At 40.3% G+C, this 25,227-nt stretch overlaps 1 protein-coding gene across 3 annotated transcripts in view; it reads right to left on the bottom strand.

The window, feature by feature from the left end:
* ATF1 (activating transcription factor 1) overlaps positions 1–25,227 on the bottom strand; it is a 74,288-nt gene that overhangs the window by 10,734 nt on the left and 38,327 nt on the right. For 2 of the 3 annotated variants that reach the window (XR_005380146.1, XM_038577659.1), the window contains exons 3-5: positions 19,253–19,372; positions 16,318–16,418; positions 2,901–3,031 (exon numbers count right to left, since the gene is read on the bottom strand). Coding sequence is in view for 2 of the 3 variants with exons in the window: in XM_038577659.1 (XP_038433587.1) it covers positions 2,901–3,031; positions 16,318–16,418; positions 19,253–19,372 (352 nt within the window). In the remaining variant the exon portion in view is untranslated. The remainder of the gene's footprint in view (positions 1–2,900; positions 3,032–16,317; positions 16,419–19,252; positions 19,373–25,227) is intronic. The other variant, XM_038577660.1, reaches the window with a different exon arrangement.

Raw genomic sequence — 25,227 nt, 5'->3', positions numbered from 1 at the left:
GATTTGTTTTAAATTTATATTGCAAATATTTTTAATCTCTTCTGCAACCCGCAATATATATACACACATATAAAAATATAAGTATATAAATAAAAAGTAATACTCTCATTCTCTCTCCCTGCTTATTCCACTGGCCACCCCATTACCTCATGGTAACCATTATTTCTGGTGTATATCCTTCCTAATCTTTTCCTATGTTCATATAGACTGATCTATCAATACATATCAAAATATGTGTATCCGTACAACATATTTATAGATGTGTATGTCTTTTGATGTTTTTTTTTTTGTCTTTTGATGTTAAATCATGTGTATGTGACAACATAGAATTGTATGTGACAACATGGAATTGTAACATTTTTGTAACATATCTTCCTATTTATTCTTTAAAAAGATTTTATTTATTTGAGAAAGTACACAGGTGCGCATAAGCAGGAAGGAGGGGCAGAGGGAGAAGGAGAGTCCTGGGTTGATCCCAGGACTCCGAGATCATGACCTAAGTCAGATGCTTAATTGACTGAGCCACCCAGGCACCCTCTTCCTACTTTTAACATGTGTATTCCCCTGGTTGAATATACTCTAAATCTGCACTGATATAGTAGCATTAGCCACAAGTAGCTACTTTAAAGTAACTAAAACAAGATAAAAAATTCGGTTCCTAGTCTTGCCAGCCACGTTTCAAGTGCTCAGTAGTCATACGTGGCTTAGCAGCTACTGTATTGGACAATGCAAACATAAAACATTTTTATCATCAAGGAAGTTCTACTGGGTCATGCTGCCTTACATACTAGTTTGTATTGTACTTTGTTCTCAGTTTCTTTTTTTTTTTTTTAAGATTTTATTTATTCATAGAGACACAAAGAAAGAGAGAGAGGCAGAGACACAGGCAGAGGGAGAAGCAGGCTCCATGCAGAGCCCGATGTGGGACTCGATCCAGGGTCTCCAGGATCACCCCCTGGGCTGCAGGTGGCACTAAACTGCTGTGCCACCGGGGCTGCCCATGGTCTCAGTTTCTTATGTGTCCTCACTGAGGTGGTATTTTTTATATATATATTCTTTAAGATTCATTCATTCATTCATTCATTCATTCATTCATTCATTCATGATAGAAATAAGGGGAGAGAGAGGCAGAGACACAGGCAGAGGGAGAAGCAGGCTCCATGCTGGGAGCCTGATGCAGGACTCGATCCCGGGACTCCAGGATCGCACCCTGGGCCAAAGGCAGGCGCTAAACCGCTGAGCCACCCAGGGATCCCCTATATATTCTTTAACTATAATTTATTCATAACAAATTTCACAGAATGCCTACTATGCACCAGGCCCTCTATACTTGGTTTACAACTATGAACAAGACAAAGTTCTTTCCCTCAAGGAACTTATCCTTGAGAACAGATCATAAATAAGCTGATCTTTAATTATATATAAAATCTATAATTAAACTAACATGTTCTTTTTAATAATCATATATAAATGCTATTAAAAATATAAGAAAGTTAACCAAAGACCGTATTTTAAGAAGAGTGGTCTCTGTGAGGAAGTGACATTTAAGCGGAACAGGAGTGAGGATGTAAGTCATGTGAGGCTCTGGGAGAATAATGTGCCAGGCAGTGGGGATAACAAGCCCAAATATATTGAGGCAGAAACAAATTTCATGTGTTGTAGAAACAGCAAGAATGCCATTCAGTGGCAGATGAGATTGGAGTTGGGTAAGCAAGGCCAGAGCCTGGATGTTAACTTACCCTTGTAGAACTTATTCTAGGTGTGATGGAGCGTCACTGGAGGATCTAGAGGAAAAGTGGTGTGATCTAATTGACATTTTAAATAAACTGCTTTGGCTGCAGTATGGAAAACAATGACAGCATGAACAGAAGCAAAATAACCAATTGAATGTCCACCAGTGTTCAGATGGGACATAGATTTTGTGGCAAGAGTCAACTAGACTCGAAGAACAGGACTTAAGAATGGAGGAGAGGGGCCAGCCCTGGTGGCTCAGCAGTTTGGCGCTGCCTTCAGCCCAGGGCCTGATCCTGGAGACCGGGATCGAGCCCACATCGGGCTCTCTGCGTGGAGCCTGCTTCTCCCTCTGCTTGTGTCTCTGTCCCTCTCTATGTGTTTCTCATGAATAAATAAAATCTTGAAAAAAAAAAAAAGAATGGAGGAGAGGGGGCAGCCTGGGTGGCTCAACAGTTTAGCACCTGCCTTCAGCCCAGGGCATGATCCTGGAGTCTCGGGATCAAGTCCCACGTTGGGCTCGCTGCATGGAGCCTGCTTCTCCCTCTGTCTGTGTCTCTGCCTCTCTCTCTCTCTCTCTCTTTCATGAATTAAAAAAAAAAGAATGGAGGAGAGGGCCATCTGGGTGGCTTAGCAGTTGAGCTTCTGCCTTTGGCTCAGGGCATGATCCTGGGATCCAGGATCGAGTCCCACATCAGGCTCCCTGGGAGGAGTCTGCTTATGTTTCTGCCTCTCTCTGTGTCTTTCATGAATAAATAAATAAATATTAAAAAAAAAAAAGAATGGAAAGAGAAATCGTCTACAAATAGATAGCACAAAGAATTCTGTGAGGTGTAAAATTCTAACTTGATTGCGGTAGATCTGTCAAAACTCCAAAGTAAGCATATCACTTACAAGCTGTGTGACTTTAGGGACATGATCTAACCTCTCTAAGGCTTTATGAATTTCTTCATAAATTGATAATTGCCTACCTCATAAAGTTGTTGTAAGAAGTAAACACAATCATGCTGAAAAAGTACTTTGCATTGTTTTTGGCACAAAATGCTATTCTTCAATTATCCTCACTATTAAAGCAGGACAGTCTTCTTCATTATGACTATACCCCACTTCTTTATGAAAAAGTTAAATTTTTGTATGCCCATCTTGTAAAAATTTATTCCTATACGTACTGTACTGTCCACTGCTAGTTTGATAGATGGGAGTCGGAACGGACATAGAAGTGACAGCAGAAACGCCAGGGTTTTCTCCGTCTCCTTTTCTGCCCCGTGTATCTTCAGAAGATAGATCTTTCAAAATTTTTCTGTGAAAAATAAAACTCTATTAATTGGTAATGAAGACAGATTTATAAAAATAAATTGCTCTATTTTTTTCAATCTCAGGTTAAAAGTACAATAATCTACTAGACATCTATAAACTGTTATGTCAGGGCACCTGCATGGCTCAGTCTATTAAGTGGCTGCCTTTGATTCAGATCATGACTTTAGGGTCCTAGGAGTGAGCCCTGCATTGGGCTCCCTGCTCAGTGGGGAGTCCGCTTCTCCCTCTCCCCCTGTGCTCTCTCTCACTCTCAAATAAAAAATAAATAAATAAATAAACTGTTTATTCAGTAGTCTTTTAGTTTAGCACAGACTACTATAATGATGTGTACTGAAGGCTATGCATTAGCATTAGTTATGGCTACCTGAAAAGAAACACTGAATACTCATACAGAGTGCCATTCAATGTACAAGGCCCTTACAGAGGTATGAAATGTCTCATTCCCCTAAAAGAGACATGCCTCCATTGTAAGGTATTTCATTAATTAATAAGAATAGTATTCATTTTCTTTTTTTTTTTTTTAAGATTTTATTTATTCATGAGAGACACGCAGAGAGAGAGAGAGAGGCAGAAACACAGACAGAAGGAGAAGCAGGCTCCATGCAGGGAGCCCAGTGTGAAACTCTGGACTCGATCCTTGGGACTCCAGGATCAGGCCCTGGGGCCAAAGGTGGCACTAAATTGCTGAGCCACCGGGCTGCCCTAGTATTCATTTTCTAAATAGTGACCTTCACTTAAAAAAACCAAATTCAAAAAACATTTTAACTAGGTGTTATTCTGTATGCTGGTAAATTGAACACCAATAAAAATTATTTTATTAAAAAAATTTTATTTTTTCAACCAACTTTTATGAGAAGAGAAACCCACCGTTTTTAGAAACAAGAAAATCAGAAATACTATAAAAAAGCCCATAGTATTAGTGATAAATTTTTATTTATGAATGATCTTTTTTTAAAGTAAGCTCTACACCCAATGTGGGGCTCTAACTCACAACCCCGAGATCAAGAGTTGCATGCTACACTGACTGAGCCAGCCAGATGCCTCAATAAAATCCCACAGGTATCCCTCAGACTTGATAAATGGGACTTTGACAGGGATACGGGGATAGATAAAGAGTCCTTGCTGAAAAGAACGAACTTCCAAAACACAATTGGGGTAGAGGGACATATAAACATTATTTGTTTCTAAAGAAAAACAAAAAAGAATGAAAACAATTTTACTCAAGAATTCTATATTCATTGTAGAAAAATCAGAAAACTGAAACTCTTGTGTGGAAGCCACAAAAACAGTCACAAAGGAGAAAAAAACCCCAAACCCTTAGCATTGAAAAGATCTTTCATTTATCGATGCCAACCTTCCAGCCCAGGCAGGAATTCCCCAACATTCCTAACAGCCTCTATTTCCAGGAATAAGGCATCAACAGCTTCCAAACAGGAAATCATTCAACTACTAAGCCCTTTCTTATTTAGACCCAAAGCTGGTTCCACCTTGTGAAGCTAGAGAAATTTAAGCTTAACGCTCACTCTATATCCATGCCCTACTCTGCAGTATTTGACAATTGCTACAGTTCTTTGAGACCAAGTAATTCCAGTTCCTTCAGCTCTTCTATGATGTGTTGAAAATTGTTCTCCAATATGGTCTCCTTACTCTGGACAATCTTCCCAAAAGAGCTAATACAATTGTAGACTATATTAACAGTTGTCCCATAGAGAGTAAGAGAGGTAGCAGTCCTATAGGACTCTGTGTTAGGCATTTGTACAATGGTCACACTAGTTCCTAAACCTGCTTGTGTATCAGAATTGTTTGGAGAGTTTTACTGAATCCACATTTCCATCTGGTCCCCCTAATGGCTGAGTAATCCCTTTAATGAGATGCCTGAGGAGTCTTACACAGCCAGCCTATCATGAGACTGTGGAATGCTGTGCCAGTTCTTTTTCACTTTTAAGTTATTAAACATTTTGAGCATAAAGAAAAGTACAGAAATTAAAATACCTATGTACCATATACCAAGAATCAATAGATGGTAATACATCCTTGCAATCTCAGCGAACTTGTTAATTCTACTTCAGTGCATTATTTAAGATTTCCTAGATATGAACCATGTCATCTGCAAATTATTTTATTTCATCCCATCCTTTCCAGTCTGGATGCCTTTTATTTCACTTTCTTGCCTAACTGCCTGAAAACAATGTTAAATAGAAGTCATGAGAGTGGACACCCACAGCCTTGTTGCATTCATTACCTTAGGGAGAAAACATTCAGTCTCCCACCATTATATGCTGCTGGCTACAGGCTTTTGTAGAGGTGCTTTATTAGGCTGAAGAGCTCCCTTCTATCTGTTTCATGAGCATTTTTATCAGTAAATGGTACTCGGTTTATCAAATGCTTTTTCGGTGTCTGTTGAGATGATCTTACCTTTTTTTGTTCTTATTCTATAAATATGATGTATTACATCAATTGATTTTCATATGTTAAGCCAATCTTGCATTCCTGAGATAAAATCCTACCTGATAATCATATATAATGCCTTTTATATGTTGTTGGTTTTCGTTTGCCAAACTCATATTTTGCTAGGGATCTCTGTGTTTACATTCATGAGGAATATTGGGTCTGTAATTTTATTATCTCTTAATTAGTGGGTTGCATCCATGTCTTTTTTATTTATTTATTTATTTATTTTTATTTTTATTTTTAAAATTTTTATTTATTTATGATAGTCACACACAGAGAGAGAGGCAGAGACACAGGCAGAGGGAGAAGCAGGCTCCATGCACCGGGAGCCTGACGTGGGATTCGAACCTGGGTCTCCAGGATCGCGCCCTGGGCCAAAGGCAGGCGCCAAACCGCTGCACCACCCAGGGATCCCATGTTTTTTTTTTTTTTTTTAAATGATTTTATTTATTCATGAGAGACACACAGAGAGAGGCAGACACATAGGTAGAAGTAGGCTCCCTGTGGGGAGCCCGATGCGGGACTCAATCCCAGGACCCCAAGATCACGCCAGGAGCCAAAGGCAGAGACACTCAACTGCTGAGCCACCCAGGTGTCCCGAATCCATGTCTTCCTAATATAATTAATGATATCACTTGATCTACCACTTATTTGCTTTTTTCTTTCTTTCTTTTCTTTTCTTTTTTTTTTTTTTTTAAGACTTTATTTGACAGAGAGAACCAGAGAACACAATGGGGGGAAGTGCAGAGGGGGAAGCAGATTCCCCAATGAGCAGGGAGCCCGACTGGGGGCTTGATCCCAGGACTCTGAGATCATTACCTGAGCCAAAGGCCACGCTTAACCGACTGAGAGACCCAGGTGCCCTGCTTTCTGTTTTTAAAGAGTCTTCTGGGGGTGCCTGCCTGGCTCAGTCAGTAGATCGTGCAACTCTTGAGTTCAGGGTCATGAGTTCAAGCCCCATGTTGGGCACAGAGCTTACTTAAAAAAAATAAAGTCTTCTGTATTCTCTTGGGTTTTTTGAGAATTTTTCAGAACACCATTTTAGGGGTGGCCTGGGTGGCTTGTTGGTTAAATATCTGTCTTCAGCTCAGGTTATGATCCCAGAGTCCTGGTATCGAGCCCCACATTGGGTTGCCTGCTCAGCAGGGAGTCTGCTTCTTTCTTTGCCCCTCACCCTGCTTGTGCTCTCTAATAAACAAATCTTAGGAAAAAAAAAAAAAAAGAACTCCATTTTAATTTATCATATATCTGACTAAATCTCTTCATATAATTTAGTAATTGCTCTAGAGAGTTATAATACAGATATCTTGTTTACTTAGAAACACTATTTTACCATGTTAAATGAACCTTAGAAAACTTATCACCATATTGAGTCTCTTTTTCTTCCCCTTTATGTTGTAGTTGTCTTACATACTACATCTCCATACACTGAAAGGCCCATCAGACAATGACATCTTCTCTTGTCAACCAAACATAGTTTAAACAATTCAATAGGTGGGGGATTCCCAGGTGGCTCAGTGATTTAGCACCTGCCTTTGGCCCAAGGCATGATCCTGGAGTCCCTGGATCGAATTCCGCATTGGGCTCCATGCATGAAATAAAGCCTGCTTCTCCCTCTACCTCTCTCTCTCTCTCTGTTTCTCATGAATAAATAAATAAAATCTTAAAAAAAAAATTCAATAGGCAAATAATTCCTTATACTTGTCCAGATCTTAAAAAAAAAAAAAAATACTTGTCCAGATCTTGCTGTTGCTGTTTCTTCATTCCTAACCTTCCAAGTTTCTGTCTTAAGAGCTTTCTTAGCAGTTACTTTAGAGCAGGTCTGCTGTCAATGACTACTCTTAGTTTTCTTTCATCTGAGAATATTTATTTCACCTCTCATTTCTGAGGGTATTTTCATTAGTTACAGAATTCTGGATTAATGATTTTTTCTTTCAACGGTTTTAACATGTATTTCATTTCCTTCTGGCCTCCTTGGTTTTGATGAGAAATCTGTAATGATTCACACTATTTCCTTTTATTTTTAAAAAATTATTTAAAGAGATTGATTGATTGATTGATTGATTGATTTATTTGACAAAGTACGCACGCAAAAGAGGGCAGGGGGCAGGCCGAGGGAGAGGGCGCCACCTAGGCATCCCCACACTGTTCCTGTTTTTCTCTGGCTGCTCACAAGAGTGTTCTTTGCCTACAGTTTTCAGAGTTTGATTATGACCTGTTTGGGTAGGAGTTTCTTTGTGTTTATCTACAACTTATGTGTTTGTTGAGCCTTTTTTTTTTTTTTAAAGACATTTGAGAGAGAGAGAGAGAGAGAGAGAGAGAGTATGTGCGCACATGCATGCAGGGAGATGAGGGAGAGGCAGTCTCAAGCAGACTTCATGCTGAGCCCAACACAGGGCTTGATCTCGACCTGAAACCAAGAGTTGGACACTTACCTGACTGTGCCACCCAGGCACCCCTGTTGAGAGCTTTTTTAATCTGGGTCTCACCAAATTTAGGAACATTCCAGCTATTGTTTCTTTAATATTTTTTCCTGTAGCATACTTATCCTTCTCCTTTGACTGGAATGACATAAATGTTAGAACTTCTGGTATTGTCTCACAAGTCCCTGGGAATTAGTGAATTTTTCTAATCTCTATTGTTCAAACTGGATCATCTCCAATGAACTATCTTTGAAGCTATGTCCTTATCTTTACTCTCCTACTGAACCTATCCAGTGAGGTTTAATTTCTGTTACTGTATTTCTCAACTATAAAACTTCTATTTAGTTCTCTTTATATCTTTTACTTTTTGTGAAGAGTTCCATTCATTTCAGGAGAATTCACACTTATTGGAAATATTTTAATAATAGCTCCTCTGAAATTCTGTCACATAATTCCAACATCTGTGTCATCTAGGAGATGGCATCTGCTGAGTCTTCCCATGCAGTTAAGATTCTTCCAGGTTCTCTGCATGTCAAGTAACTTGGGACATTTTCAAAATTATATCAGACTTTGTGGTCTCAGGGTCAGAGTCCCTTCCTGCAGTATCTAAAGTAATGGGTGTACCTTAGTTTTCATGCTTCTGTTTCCCACTCTGGTTTCAGCTCGCATATTTGTATTGTTAAAAAGAAAACCACAGGCCCCAAATGCCGTCTCTTAGGCCAAGTCCCCAACCTAGGACTTAATACCTAATCTAACTGCAGTTTCAACTTCCTCCAGAGAGGCAGTCTTAACTAGTCAGCCAGAAGTTTTCAGGTCAGTGCCAATGAGTGCCACATGGGCCCTCTCTACCCACCAAAGAAGGCAAGGTAATCTGCATCATAAGAACCCCTAATCTTGGGATGCCTGAGTGGCTCAGTGGTTGAGTGTCTGCCTTTGGCTCAGGGCATGATCCTAGAGACCTGGAACTGAGTCCCACATCGGGGTCCCTGCATGGAGCCTGCTTCTTCCTCTGCCTGTGTCTCTGCCTCTCTCTCTCTCTCATGAATAAATAAATAAAAGAACCCCTGATCTTCCCACTAAGAGAAAGAGACCTTGTCTGTAAGAGTCCTTTTCATTTGCTAAAACTGTCCTGCCCCACCCTTCTTCCTATAAAAAACCTTCCATTTTGTACAGCTCCTTGGAGCTCCCCTCCACTCGCTAGATGGGTTGCTGCCTTATTAATTTTAATAAAGCCAGTTAGATCTTTAAAATTACATGGCTGAATTCTGTTTAACAGATTTGATGGTGTCAGGATCAAAACAGAACTTCAGGCAGAATCTAAGGACAACAATAAGCAGGCATAGAGACCCTTCAGAGTTCATCTTTCTTGCCATGTCTTAGGGCCTTTGGTAAGGTCCCTCTCAGTTTTAGCTCTGCTCTTTCTGCGTCCAAGCTACCAATCTGACTTTGTAGTAAAGGGTTAATGTGTCAGGCTAGACTGACAGTAGGTTCTAAAGGAGTACCAGTCTTTAATCCTTGGTTCTGCCCACATTTCCACGTTGGAAGCCTTTCCTAGTTCCAGTCCATGGGCTGGCTTAGTTCACACGGGGAACTGCTGGTGGTATACAAAGAATTGCCTTGGCTTTAGCCACGTACAGTGATATGTTTTGGTTACTGCTAGTGTGTTGAGGTGCATGTTTGTTTTGTTTTGTGTAAATAAAAGTTATTGTTAGTGGGGATTTCAGAAACTGAAAAGCCACAAGAATGGCTGGTCACAGGTCAAAGCATTCAAGGGCTATTACAGCAGTTGCCACCTAACTCAAAGACTCCCAATGTTAGTATAAGCTGGTCAAGGAACAGGTGAGATTGACACCAGTTTCTCCACCGGCCTCAAGAAAACTTCCATGCAGTGAGGTACAGTGAAAAACCACCCATGAATCTCAATCTCACAGCAAGTCCCTCTTTGGTATTAGTTTGGGTCTGAGAAACCCAAAGGCCTAGTTAAAAGAGATGGGATTCTTTTATCTACAGAATTGAGTGTGTCATATTCTGGCACACCTCCTTATTTTATGTCTAAGAACTATAGTCTGGAAGTTATAGATACCTAGCAAAATTAAAAAAAAATTTTTTTAAACTAAAACAACGTGGAATTAAAATGGCTGTTAGGAGGAACATTGACTTAGACAAGATCATTCATTTAAAAATTGCACTTGAAAGCAAGGGTTGCCTGTTTTCATTGGCAAGGAGCCTCCAATAGATTTCAAAGTTCCAAAATAGTTTCTTTTTTTTTTTTTTTTAATTTTTATTTATTTATGATAGTCACAGAGAGAGAGAGAGAGAGGCAGAGACACAGGCAGAGGGAGAAGCAGGCTCCACGCACCAGGAGCCTGATGTGGGATTCGATCCCGGGTCTCCAGGATCGCGCCCTGGGCCAAAGGCAGGCGCCAAACCGCTGCGCCACCCAGGGATCCCCCAAAATAGTTTCATTAAAAGATTCACGTCAGGGCAGCCCTGGTGGCCCAGCGGTTTAGTGCTGCCTTTGGCCTGGGGCGTGATCCTGGAGCCTGGGGATCGAGTCCCACGTCAGGCTCCCTGAGTGGAGCCTGCTTCTCCTTCTACCTGTGTCTCTGCCTCTCTCTCTCTCTGTGCCTCTCATGAATAAATTAAAAAAAAAAAAAGATTCACGGCAAAAAGCTAATGAAAAAGAGCAAAGATATCTACAACAGGACTACTAAGACTGATGTGACTCCTCCTGCTCCCTTCTGTCCTTTTGAGTATCCCTCTTAGTGAGCTTCCATTCTGAACCACCTTTCCATTCTGAAGAGACAGCGACTTTTGAAATAAGACAAAAGTCTTATTTTTGTCTGGTGGCTCAGTGGTTGACTGTCTGCCTTTGGCTCAGGGTGTGGTCCTAGAGTCACAGGATCAAGTCCCATATCAGGCTCCCTGCATGGGGCCCGCTTCTCCCTCTGCCTCTCTCTGTCTCTCAAGAGTAAATAAATAAAATCTTGGGAAAAAAAAAAAAAAAGTAAGACGACTTGGGGCTACCCGTGATCCTCTCCAGTTATCTCTTATTCCTTGCTCTGAGGCTGAACTAAAGGCCATAGTTAAAAAATTTCTTAAAACTGGGGAAGACCCTCAAGAGTTTTTGTAAACAGATTTCCTGATCCCTACTGAGAGAAGGAAAATAAAACTTCATGTTGTCCCTTTGTATCCAAATCCAGACCCAGTAGATAATGAGCCTTCCTCTCCTGGGAATAGCTATTTCCTTTTTGGTTTTTTTGGTTACCTCCTAAGAACATGGCTTGCCTTTCTGCCTATCTGGTACATGAAGCTGTCTGTTCTTTCTTTGGCTGTCTTTAGGAGTAATTCTAGATCTTCTTAAGATAGTACCTTTCACTCCCTCATTGAGGAGGCATTTTGGGTCCATGAGGTTGTCAGAAATATTTACTGGTCCTTGAACTACTGTCCTAGCTCTGAGAATGTTTTTTTCACCTAACATACATTTACTGGATGCCTACTTATTAAGGCCTAAGGCCACTCAATGCCAGACTTCTGCTGTCATGAAGTCCTTATAATATGGCAACAGCCTACTCCTAAATCAGAGAAATTAAGATGAAGTAGTTAGGGCTATGGGAAACCCAAGATAGGCCTCTGGGTTCTTTCCCACTTTTTGGCAAATCTCATTTTTTGGTTTTTACATTTCTTTATCCCCTCCCATAGTATGCTTAAGACTCAAACTATAAATAAACCTGGTGTGGAGACTTATCTATAAGACTGAAAAAACAGTTTATCATCATTTCCTAACCTGTCAAGTTCATAATCCTGGAAAAGCTTTTTGTTTCCAGAGGCTTCAAACCTCTTCCTTCCAACCACTTTGAACACCTGCAGCTGGACTTCATTCATTTGTCATCCAGCATGGGTTATCAATATGTTCTTGTGATAGTCTGTATGTTTTCTAGAGATAGACTGGTTTGTCAATGTGAGGGCATTAGTCTTGTGGCAGGGGAAAACAAAAAACTTTAGAAAACGTGCTTCCCGCTTGGGCTATACTTTCCATTGAGGCACGCATTTCACTGAGCAATTCATTCAAGCCTTGATAAAGGTCTTATGAACATCTTGAAATTATCACTGCCCCTAACAGTGCTCGCTTCGGCAGCACATATATCACTGCCCCTAACGTCCTCAACCAGGCAAGGCTGAAAGAACTAATGAAATCCTCTAAGCTTGCTGAAACTGCTGGACTCCCTTGGCCTAAGACGTTGAAACTGGATCTGCTCAAACTCACTTCACAGGAGACAGTTGCCAGTAAACCGCTATTATTGATGTACAACTTTCTGCTAATTCCCGGCTGTCTTGTGCTAATATAACCAGTTACTGTAAGTCTTTAATGTCTTATACTAAAGCGTATCATCAATAGGTTAAAGGATCTTATCAAAGGATCCTATTGGTCACAGTCTGGAGCTTGGTGACTGGTATTTTGGAAAGGTCATAAAAAAAAGAAAAAGAAAAGAAACAAGAAACAAAAAACAAAACAGAAACAAACACCCAGCTCTCAAGCCCTGTTGGAAAGTACCTTACCAAGTGTTCCTGACTACTGATACTGCTGCAAAACTAAAAGGTAGCTTTGGGTACACACCACACAGCTAAAGAAGGCCCTACCAGACACCTGGTCCTATACAGATGCTGGAGATCTCTAAATCAAACTGTTAAGAATAGAGAAGTAGCTTACATCAAGGTAGATTACTTCCACCCACTTTTATTGCATTATTTGCTGCTAAAGCAATAGCGAAAACTCTAGCCAAAGTTGTCCTTGGTAACAGAATAGCTCTTGAATCAGGTTTTAGTTGAGTAAGGAGGTGTCTGTGCTGTGGCCAACACCACCTACTGCTGGGCCTGTATTGATACATTTGGGGAAGTTGAAAGTCAGTTACGAAAGATCACAGAACAAGACATTTGGCTTAAAAAAGGTGACTCCTTCCAGGAGGACTTGCCTGATTTTGATTGGGGACCATAGCTCTAAAGGTACACTCCAAATATTGACAATTTTTCTACTTAAACAGTAATTGTAAAGTGTGAACTGTATTCTTCTCAAAAGCTTTAAATGCATGTTCATAGCTGCTAAACCACCAAACAAATAATCTCATTTAAGAATGAAACACAAAGAGAATGTGAACCTGAAGTTGTGACCTGTGAATATCACAGAGATTAATAATAAGTCTGGGGCAGCCCCGGTAGTACAGCGGTTTAGCGCTGCCTGCAGCCCAGGGTGTGATCCTGGAGACCCTGGATTAAATCCCACGTCAGGCTCTCTGCATGGAGCCTGCTTCTCCCTCTGCCTGTGTCTCTGCTTCTCTCTCTCTCTCTGCATCTCTATAAATAAATAAAATAAAATCTTTAAAAAAATAAATAAATAAAAGTCTGGCTATCACACAAAGGGACAACAAAAACCACGAGAACTTGAGTGCTGAAAGTAGCACTAATGCCTTAAAATATGATCACATCTCTCAGTTAGCTTGAGTGTTTGATCAAAAGGAAGGAACTGTTTAAAAGAAAACCACAGGCCCCAAATGGCATCGCTAAGGTAGAGTCCCTACACTGGGGCTTAATACTTAATCTAACTACAGTTTCAGCCTCCCCCTTCAGAAATGTAGTCATAACTAGTCAGAAATTTAATAAGACAGGAAACAGCAAACGTTGGAGAGGATGTGGAGAAGGGGGAACCCTCTTGCACTGTTGGTGGGAATGCAAGCTGGTGCAGTCCTCTAGAAAACAGTGTGGAGGTTCCTCAAGAAGTTAAAAATGGAACTACCCTAGGACTCAGCAATTACACTACTAGGTATTTACCTCCAAAATACTGATGTAGTGAAACTCAGGGACACCTGCACCCCAATGTTCATAGCAGCAATGTCCACAACAGCCAAACTGTGGAAGGAGCCTCGATGTCCTTCAATGGATGAATGGATAAAGATGTGGTGTGTGTGTGTGTGTGTGTGTGTGTGTGTATACACACAGGCTGCCCTCTTGAAAGCTTTACCGGAAAAAAAAAAAAAAAAAAAAAAAAAAAGGCAGCCAGGGTGGCTCAGCGGTTTATTGCCGCCTTCGGCCCAGGCCCAGGGTGTGATCCTGGAGTCCCGGTATCGAGTCCCACATCGGGCTCCCTGCATGGAGCCTGCTTCTCTCTCTGCCTGTGTCCCAGCCATTCTCTTTCTTTCTCTCTCTCTCTCTCTCTCATGAATAAGTAAATAAAATCTTTAAAAAAAAAAAAAAGAAGCTTTTAAGATCTTATTGTTATCTTTGGTGTGCTCCAGTTTTACTTAATAAGTTTTATTTAGATTTAGGTTTAATTTATCTTGTTTGGGACCTTGCTTTCTGCAGCTGACAAATTCATGTCTTAGAAATTTTGGTGATTTGAGAAAGTTGCTGGCAGTGCTCTTCTACATTCTAGGTCATGTACTTGGGAGTTCCATCTCCCAGGTCCCTGATTCTCTCAGTTATACCTAACCTGCTGTGTAACACTGAAAATTCCTCAACAGTTTTTAGCAATTATATTTTTTATTTCCAGAAGTTTTATTCAGTTATTTCTTAAATTCCCCAGTCTCTTACCCTAGGTATTAGGGTAAGATTCCTTAAAGATTCCTTCTTTATGTCTTTCATAATTTTAATTACACATATAGTCCCTGGTAATTTTGCTATCTAAAGTTCTTTAGTGGGACGTTGGGTGACTCGGTGGTTGAGCATCTGCCTTCGGCTCAGGGCGTGATCCCGGGGTCCAGGGATCGATTCCCACATTGGGTTCCCGCATGGAGCCAGCTTCTCCCTCTGCCTATGTCTCTGCCTCTCTATGTCTCTCATGAATAAGTAAATAAAATATTTATAAAAAACAAAAAAATAAAGTTCTTTAGTGGTTTAATTCTATTTATTGTATCTCCTACTGCTTGCTAAAAGTGGATTTACTGGGTGCCTGGGTGGTTCAGTCAGTTAAGTGTCTGTCTGCCGTCAGCTCAGATCATGATCCCAGGATTCTGGGATGGAGCCCTGCATCAAACTCCCTGATCAGTGGAGAGTCTGCTTCTCCCTCTTCTTCTGCCTGTCACTCTGCCTACTTGTGCTTTCTCTTTGTCAAATAAATATCTTTAAAAATGAAATTTCTGGTTATGAGCTCATTTTAGTAGTGTTTCTTTTTCATCCTTCCCCCCTGCCGAATTCACATATAAAATTTGTTCATTGTCTATTGAGTCCAAATTCTGTAACATGGTAATAAGGTCTTAAGAAATTTGGCTCTTGTTTACCTTTTCTTGCTAAACCTCCTCTTCCTTAAGTTCCCAATTTCCAAAACAGGCCAACCTCTTTCATGCCATACTTTGATTACACTGTCCCTCAGCCTAAGCTCTTTTCCTGCTACCAAACCCCTCCCCGCCCCTAGCTCACAAAATTTTTCAGATTAGCAGTGGTCCAAATGACATCTTTTATGAGTCCTTCCCATATTTATCCCGCCAGGCAGGAATTACTATACCCTATACAGAGTTCTCTTATAACTTCTAAAAAAAAAAAAAAAAAAAAAATTTCATATTATAACATCTTTTATAACATATCTTAAAACATTTCTTATAATATCTTACTGCATTTGTTTATATGCTTTCAAAGACAGTATATCATCCTTTTCTGTCTCCCTTTCTTTCTGCCTTTTAGCTGTTTCATTCAACAAGTAGTAATTGAGCATTTACTCTTATATGGTCACTTTGCAATGCAAAAAATTATTTAAGAGCATGTCCCACCCCCACCCCCAGCTTTTAGTTTATTTCTTTTTAGTAATCTCTACTCCTAACATGGGTTTGAACTCATGATCCCACAGAACAAGAGTCTCATGCTCTTTGGACTGAGCCAGTCAGGCACCCCTGGCCCATGTATATTAACTGGAATTCCACCAGGATGAAATACATACTGTAACAGGGTCAGTAAAAAGAATGCACCAGAAGAAAGACTTAACTTGGTTTTGGGAGTTGGAAAGAAAGTAATCAGAAGGCTTCCAGGAGGAAATAAGGCTTCAAGTATGTGCAGGAGTTACAAAGAATGCAGAAAAAATGTGTTTTAGCAAAGCAACAAGGCCCAGAGTTAGGGAGCTAAGAAAGGGAACACAAACTAGTTCAATTCCTAAAATCTACAGTCCTTCTTCCACATTGCTACTAAAGTGAACTATCTAAAAGTAAATAGAGACACCTAATACTTTGCCAGAAGAGAAGACTAAATTCCTCTTCAGGACAGCAACTTAGGCCCTTTGTAATCTGGCTCAAACCTCTCTCTTTTAACATTTCCCATCTTATACAGATACATCCTCCCTCTTTATATAGTTTGCTTTGCACAGCACCATTTGGTGTAATATAAGACATGTGGGATTTGAAACATGAGCACTCACCTGTAAGATGGGCGCCGTGCTAGAATCCCGTGGGCTTTCTGTGAGGAGCCTATGCTGTCTGATGAGTCCTGAGACTCCTCACTTTCTGATAAAGATGATACCTGAAAAACAGAACTGGTTTTACGTTGATGAACAATGCGGGTGGAAAACAATTTAATTTTTACTTTCAGAAAATATGTTCTGTCTCTTGCCAACTAAATGCATTTATCATTAAATCTAAGGTCTAAGAGAAAGGAACAAAAGAAAAAGCAAATTTCAGAGGCCCAAACTAATTAAAGGAACATATAATACAGCATGCTCAGAACTATGAAGAAAGTCTATCCCTAAAATAAAGCAATACTATTTTACTAGAGTTATAAAGACCAGTCTCTGATTTCCACTGTATTGCTAAACTGACCTCCACACTTTTTTTTTTAAATCAATAATCTGATTTGGATTCTGGACCTGCTAACTTTGAAATGCTATTAGAAATCCAACTATTATCAAATTATGATATAACAATGTTGCAGAGACTGCTAAATATATGAGGCTTTGATTCAGGGAAGAAGTCTTGGGGCTAGACATATAGACTTGGTTGTCATAGCTCTTTAGACAGTCCTTAAAGCTGTTCAATATACATAGAAGAGGACCAACAACAAAACCCAGGAACACTCTACCATGAACAGATTAGGAAGAAGGGGAGGGAACAGCAAGACCAAGAACAAGCCACCACTGAGAAGAAAGAGTACCACGTAAGTGACATGTCCTAGAGAACTAACAAAACCAGTGTATTAAGAAGAATGATCAACTATGTCAAGGGATGCTCACGGGTAAAGTGAAATAAGGCCTGAGAACAGATGAGTCGGTTTAGCAAGATGGAGGTCATGGCAAGGGCAGCTATAAACATACGTAACTTAGACATCTGTACTATTAAGTTTTCTCTCACTTCACAATTAAATGAGTTAATACACATAGGGCACTTAGTGCATGGCATATAGCAAGCACATACTAAATGGTAACTATTAATAATAAGCCCTTTAAAATTATGTCAACAATAACCATGTGCAAGTTTTAAGTCATAATATCTTACAATTAAGAAAACGTTATTTTCAATTTTTAAATTATATTAAAATTTCCAAATTTGTTTAAAGTTGTACTGTGAGATTTGATTTCATCTTTTTTTTTTTTAAACGTTTTATTTATTCATAAGAGAGACAGAGAGAGGCAGAGACACAGGCAGAGGGAGAAGCAGGCTCCATGCAGGGAGCCCGACATGGGACTTGATCCCAGGTCTCCAGGAACATACACTGGGCTGAAGGTGGTGCTAAATCGCAGAGCCACCCAGGCTGCCCCCTGATTTCACCTTTTTTTATTTTATTTTATTTTTTTATTTTTATTTTTTTTATTTATGATAGTCACAGAGAGAAAGAGAGAGAGGCAGAGACATAGGCAGAGGGAGAAGCAGGCTCCATGCACCGGGAGCCCGACGTGGGAGTCGATCCCGGGTCTCCAGGATCGCGTCCTGGGCCAAAGGCAGGAGCCAAACCGCTGCGCCACCCAGGGATCCCTCATCTTTATTTAAAAAAATAAAATAACCCCAATGGGCTTCTGGAAAGGACATAACAAATCAATACTTTACATTACTATCTACAGAAAACCTTCCCCTAAATGAATCAGACTTAGATCTTAAGTTTCCATAGAAACTTGTTGTACAATCTATAATCTCCTTCAAAAACAAGTTCTAGTGTACAACTACTTATTTATATATTAAATCTGTATCTTTTGGCAGAAAAAGATGAACTGGTCATGACCTGTAATAATTAAGAAATAGTAACATAATAACTTAGGGTAATAATTAAGAAATATGTGTCACTTCTTTTTTTTTTTTTTTTAATATGTGTCACTTCTATATTTCTTCAAGCATCATGAATATACCATTTCTTTCCTTTTTTTTTTAAGATTTTATCTATTTACTCATGAGAGACACAGAGACACAGAGAGAGAGAGGCAGAGACACAGGCAGAGGGAGAAGCAGGCTCCATGCAGGGAGCCTGACGTGGGACTTGATCCCGGGTCTCCAGGATCAGGCCCTGGGTTGAAGGCGGCGCTAAACCGCTGAGCCACCTGGGCCACCCGAATATACCATTTCTAACCTAAACCTTTTATTGTTTTACTGTCCCTAAATTTATTCCATAGTCTCAGAAGATAATTTCTGGAATTAAGGGAAAATTTATATAACTAAGATAAAATATTTTTCTTTAGTGACACCACTGGCAAGTAACAGTAAATTCTTCATATAAAAACTCAAAAATCCATGCAGTTGCCACCTTTCATCAGGAAAACCACATAAAGACACAGCTGTAGAGCTGATAACACTGCCAGATACTAAATAGTCAGCAGAAAAAAATGGCAGATGGCCAAAGGCGTTTTGAGACTCACAAGAACCAGAAGATAAAATGGGGACAAAGATTAGAAAGAAAAAAGAACCCAGGATCGCTCTTTCCTTCCTACTGCTGTTAGGCAGTAATATGAAGGCAGATGGGTATAAATAAGAACTTGTCTCTGCTATGAGAGACCTCTCTTATTTGACCCCACAAAGCATAAGGTAGATACTTTTATTACTTTGCTGATACTACCTACCATCATCGCCCTTGCTTCAGAATTCTCCTTTTCATGAACGATACCACTGGGACAAGAAGGTGATTTCCTTTAAGGAAGTCCTTCATTTCTGAGCAATAACTTCCCCAAATTGTCTTACTTTTCACTGGGTAGTCTATATATGAAACTAGAAATCCTCAAACTTTTCTATTTGCCTCATTTGTCCTACAGTCTTATTTTCTAAGACAACTTTATTATCTTGGTTTATAATACTGTAACTAAAGCAGCTTCGATGTGTCCAAAGACTCAGGGTATAAAAGTCCCCTCTCTTAACCACTAAGTCTTTGAATTTTTGTACCGTTTGCACGTGTGGTGGGTGAATTACAGAAGACTGAGCTGTCTGGATGACCCCCTGAACCTGTACTTGCTCTCCAGGAAGAGGTATAATTGTCACTGGCGCAGATCCTCTTAATGCCATCTAAGAACAAATAAAAATTCAATTAACAAATATGTATTATACCTATGCACATAAGATAGCTGAGTTCTTAACACTGGAAAACATATTTCAGAGCTTATTATATTTAACCACATCTATTAATCAAACATGAGGCACCTTCTATGGGCCAGAAACTATACTAGGGGGTTGGTTGACCCTACAAACAAATTACAACAAACCGAATAAGAGCTATAATAGGAGAGGACAAATAGAAAACACTGTACCACGGGAGCAAAGAAAGGCTGCTACTTCATCTGGGTGTTGAAGCATAAACAATTCCCTGAAGGTGCATATGAAAGTGGGGGTTAGAAGATTTTGGACAGAGAACTGTGCAAAAACATGGAAGCTCTTTAGGACATGCTGATCTGAAGAGATCTGACTGAAAACCATTCCAGAAATCCAGAGTCAAAAAGAGAGAGAAAGATAGCAACTTTGGGTAGTGTTTTTGAAGAAAAATATTTAAAAATATATAATACAATCATGAGCTTATCATTTATTTCTATGGAAATCAGACAGGGTTTTGCAGAAATACCATAATAAAATGCTAAACCAAGAAAAGGCCACCTGTCATCCTTCAAGGCTAAACTCAAGTTCTCCCTCTTCCAAGAAGCTTTATGTTTTCAGTTAACAGCTATCTCTTGCCTTCCTGTGGACTACACTGATTTATACCATTCATCTTGGAGTTAAATAACAAAATCCAAGGCTGCTTTCTCAGGTCCTGTAAATCAACTTCCTGACAGCTCCCCTTCTTCTCTTTGCATAAAGCCCCCAAAACAATACCTTACTCCCTTCATTGAAGGTTCTTTTCCCTTTCCCAAGATGGGATTAAATTCCAGCCTTATCATTCCCCCCAAATCTCCAGGCCATGAAGTTTGTATATAAGATGTTATCCAGGTACCGGGAACTGCAAACTCAGCACAAACAACTCCATCACCCTCTCCCATAGCACACTAAGGGACATAACCAAATTCTAGTACAGCTTTTATCAGCTTAAGGCCATGTTCCCAGATGACCCCAACCCCCTTAAAATGCCTAAGAAAGCTCAATGTTGCCAAGAAAATTTATTGTTCCAGTGAAAACCTGACTACAAGTTCCTGACTTCACTTTGCTTAGAGCATTTACTTTAGAAAACTTGCAGTTATAAATCCTTTCTCTGATCCTTGAGATATAAATCTTCTATAACCCAGAAATGTCTTTTCTTAACCTGGGAACCCTCCATTTGAAATGTAATCATCAGAAAGAATTATGGCCCTTGTCTCCCAGTCTCTGTGGGAAAGCAGAAGCCTAACTTAATGAGCATCAAATTAGCAAACATAGATGGCCGTACCACACTGACCAACCTCTCAACCTAGTATCTCCCGTATTTTTCATTTAGCACATACCAGCATTTAAAAAGGCTCTCATCTTTTGTTTCAGTAGATGTGAACTCAATTTATGCTGCAGTCTCTCTTCCCTACTGCATTAGGCTAAATGAAACCTGTCTTGCTACCTTAAACACCTGTCTGTCTCTCTTTCTCTTTGACAGTACCTCAATAAGGTGATATAAAAATTAAAGAGTTAAAATAGGATTCACAAATCTTAAAAACCCAGTTCTAGAGTTACCATTACACTCAGATAAAAAATAAATGAACGCCCCCTTACCATGAAGCCCATCACTCAACTAATGGGGAAAACTTGTGAATTTTTTTTTTTTTTTTTTTTTTTTAGTATTTTATTTATTTATTCACCAGAGACACACAGAGAGAGGCAGAAACATAGGCAGAGGGAGAAGCAGGCTCCCTGCAGGAAGCCCAATGCGGCACTTGATCCCGGGACCCCAGGATCATGCCCTGAGCCAAAGGCAGACGCTCAACCGCTAAGCCACTCAGGAGTCCCGAGGGGAGAGAATCTTAAGCAGGCTCCACACCTAGCATGGAGCCTGACAGAGGGCTCAATCTCATACCCTGAGATCATGACCTGAGCTGAAATCAAGAGTTGGATGCTTAACCGATTGAGCCACCTGGGCACCTAAATTCAGTCTTCTGACTCCACAAAGGCACATAGGCTTTGGAGACACAGACAGACTTTCAGCTAAAGGCACTCATTAACTCTGTGATGCTAAGCAAATTACTTAATCTCTCAGGACCTCAGTTTCTTCCTTTGTAAGCAGAACTGATACTAACTTTTTCAGTTTTGTTTTTTTTTTAAAGATTTATGAGAGAGAGAGAGAGGCAGAGACGCAGGCAGAGGGAGAGAGAAGCAGGCTCCATGCCGGGAGCCTGATGCGGGACTCGATCTGGAGACTCCAGGATTGGACCCTGGGCCAAAGGCAGGCATCAAACCACTGAGCCACCCAGGGTTCCCCAGTTTTGTTTTGTTTTTTTTAAAGATTTTATTTATTTATTCATGAGTGACACACAGAGAGAGGCAGACACAGGCAGAGGGAGAAGCAGGCTCCCCTCAGGGAGCCCAATGTGGGACTTGATCTCTGAACTCCAGAATCATGCCTTGAGCCAAAAGCAGAGCCCAATTGCTGAGCCATCTAGGCATCCCTCTTTTTCACAGTTATAATGAAGATTAAACAAGTAATAAGGTAAAAACAAAGAGTGTGGAAAAAAAGGTAAAGAGAAGGGCCTACAAATATCTCTTACTTGGATCCTGGCTCAACCAACTGCTGAAAAATGAATGTGCGTGGATTATGAGGAAGACGCTAGAGTAGAAGGATCCTGAGCTCATCTCATCCCACAGATACATGAAGATAACAGCTACATCTGTGCAACTAACCCTGAACATGACCTGAAGACTGGCAGAACAGACCTTCATAGAGAGGAGCAGAGAGGTGGCTGAAAACCAATACCCCTGAGGAGACTGACCACAAACAGGAGAGATACCACAAGCACAGAGAAGAGGACCATACCCCACCCCAGGAATCCCATGCTTAGGGATTCTTGTCTTCCCACACTGGGGAAGACACGTCTCCATAATGTCTGGCTTTGAATACTAGTGGGGCTTAACTGTGGGAACCTTAAGAATTGGTGGGACTTAATTCAGGTACTTTAAAATCTGGGCTTAACGCTGGGAGAACTGGAGGGAGACAGGAAATGAAGTCGCCATTGTTAAAAAACCAGCAGAGAAAGTAACCCTGCTTGAGACACAGCACAGAGCAGTAATTTGAAAAGAGCCTGGTGTATACGTGGAGGAGTTATATTTATTTTATAAAGGGGCAGGGATCTTTGAGAGACTTCTCCAAGGACAAAAGTGATGGCGGCTGCCATTCCTCTTCCTCTTCCCCAGCCAACAGTGCTGGACACTTGCACCATGTGTCCCACCCCCATGTTCCAGCAAACATGCTCTATCGATCTGCATGCCTCAGAAGGCATCCCTCCAAAGCAGCCCCAGAGGAGACTGATGCTACTCCAAAGTGACTCCTGCCCTGGGGAGAGGGGGAGATAACCACACACCAGTGTGCACACACTTCCAGCAGCAAGCCTTTTAGCTGGTCACAAAGGGAGAAAATCCTGCCCATTAGTGTGTCCCCAATGTGACAAATTGCAGACATCTACTCTGACTGCTGACCCACCTATCAACCAAAACCTCTCAGGGGGCCAAGCACAAGGAAAGCCTTTGGTGGGCCTGCAGCTGCGGCAGAGAGACTAATTGCAGACAGCTCGCATGGCTGCTGACCCCGCCTATCTATGGAGGTCTCTCACACAGACCCTTCAACAGTACAGAGACCAAACTCTGTCTAGTGAGCCCACAGCAGAAAAAGTGGGTCATTGCAGTCAACTGGGTTGAAAGCAAATGGGGCTCGGCCACAATAGGAGGATGCACAAAGCCAACATACATAGAAGACATCCCTAGACCGGGGATTCTGGTGATAAGGGAGCATTACGCTACAGGGCACCATAGGACCTTTTGTCTACAAGGCCACTATTTTAAGACCAGGAGACAGAGCAGATCTCTGTAATACATACAAACAAACACTGAGAGTGAAACAAAATGATGAGACAGAGGAATATGTCCCAAAAGAAAGAACAGGACAAGACCACAGCAAAAGAATGAAAAGAAACAGAGATAAACAATATGCCTGATAAAGAATTGAAAGTAATGATTATAAAGATATCCGCTGGATAACTTTGAGAAACTTTGAGAAAAGTTATTTTATTTCATCAAATAGAGAGAAATGAATCCCAGCCTAACGTTAAAGAAAGCCATCTAACCACAGGGGAAGAAAGCAAGAAAAGAAGTAACAGAGAAGGACTACAAAAACAACCAGAAAACAAGTAGCAAAATAGTAATAAATACAGACCTATCAATAATTACTTTAAATATAAATGAACTTAATGCTCCAATTAAAAGACAAACGGTGAATGTATGGATTTAAAAAAAAAAAAAAAAAGACTCACCTCATGGTGCCCACAAGAGACTCATTTCAGACTGAAATGAGACGTGCAGACTGAAAGTGAAGGGCTGGAAAAACATACCACGCAAACTGGAAGGGGTGGAGGGAAGCCAGGGTAGCAATACTTAGACTTTAAAACAAAGACTGTAGCAAGAGACAAAGAAGGGTACAACATAATGATAAAGGGAACAATACAATGAGGACATGACAATTGTAAATATCTATGCACTCAACATAAAAGCACCTACATAGACAAATTGACAGTAATAATAATAGAGGACTTTAACACCCCATTTACATCAATGAAAAGATCATCCAGACAGAAAATCAACAAGGAAACTGGTTTTGAATGACACTTTAAACCAGATGGATCTTACATATACACAGAATGTTCCATCCAAAACCAGCAGAATACACAATCTTTTCAGTATATGTGAAACATTCTTCAGTACAGATCACATTTTAGCTCCCCCCCCGCCAAAAGTCAATAAATTCAAGACTGAAATAACAAGCAACTTTTCCAAACACAACTGTATGAAACTAGAAATCAATTACAAAACAAAAACAAAAACAAAAAAAGCCTAAAAAGAATACTATGTGAAGGCTAAACAAACGTGCTACTAAACAATAAATGGATCAACCAAGAAATCAAAGAAAAAAAATTAAAAATACATGGAGATATATAAAAATGAAAACACAACTGTCCAAATTCTCTGGGATGCAGCAAAAGCAGTTCCAAGAGAGAAGTTCGTAACAAACAGGCCTATTTCAAAAAATAAAACAAAAAGCCCCTCAATAAACAACCTAACCTTTACACCTGAAAGCTAGAACAGACCCCAAAGTTAGTAGAAGGAAATAAAAAAGATTAGCTCAGAAACAGATGAAATAGGAAGGAAGGAAGGAAGGAAGGAAGGAAGGAAGGAAGGAAGGAAGGAAGGAAGGAGGGAAAGAAGGGAGGGAGGGACATGAGGGATGCCTGGGTGGCTGAGCAGCTGAGCATCTGCCTTTGGCACAGGGCGTGATCCCAGAGTCCCGGGATTGAGTCCCACATCCGGCTCCCTGCATGAAGCCTGCTTCTCCTTCTGCCTGTGTCTCTCTGCCTCTATGTCTCTCATGAATAAAATCTTAAAAAAAAAAAAAAAAAAAAAGGCAATGAAACCAGGAACCAATTCTTTGAAAAAATAAAGCAAAATCGATAAACCTTTAGCCCAACTCATGAAGGGAAAAAGAGAAAGGACTCAAAATCAGAAATTAAGGGAGAAGTAACTGACACCACAGAGTTACAAAGGGTTATAAGAAACTGTTATGAAAATATATATGCCAACAAATTGGACAAACTAAAAGGCTGATAAATTCCTAGAAACATATAATCTTCCCAAATAATCAGGAACAAACAGAAAATTTGAAGAGACTGATTACTACTGATATCCTGTCAGTAATAAAGAAACTCCCAACA

The sequence above is a fragment of the Canis lupus genome, chromosome 27 (assembly GCF_011100685.1).
Source record: "Canis lupus familiaris isolate Mischka breed German Shepherd chromosome 27, alternate assembly UU_Cfam_GSD_1.0, whole genome shotgun sequence".
Classification (NCBI taxonomy): domain Eukaryota; kingdom Metazoa; phylum Chordata; class Mammalia; order Carnivora; family Canidae; genus Canis; species Canis lupus.
The sequence above is the reverse complement of the archived record's forward strand: the minus strand, read 5'-3'. Positions and strand labels throughout refer to the sequence as shown.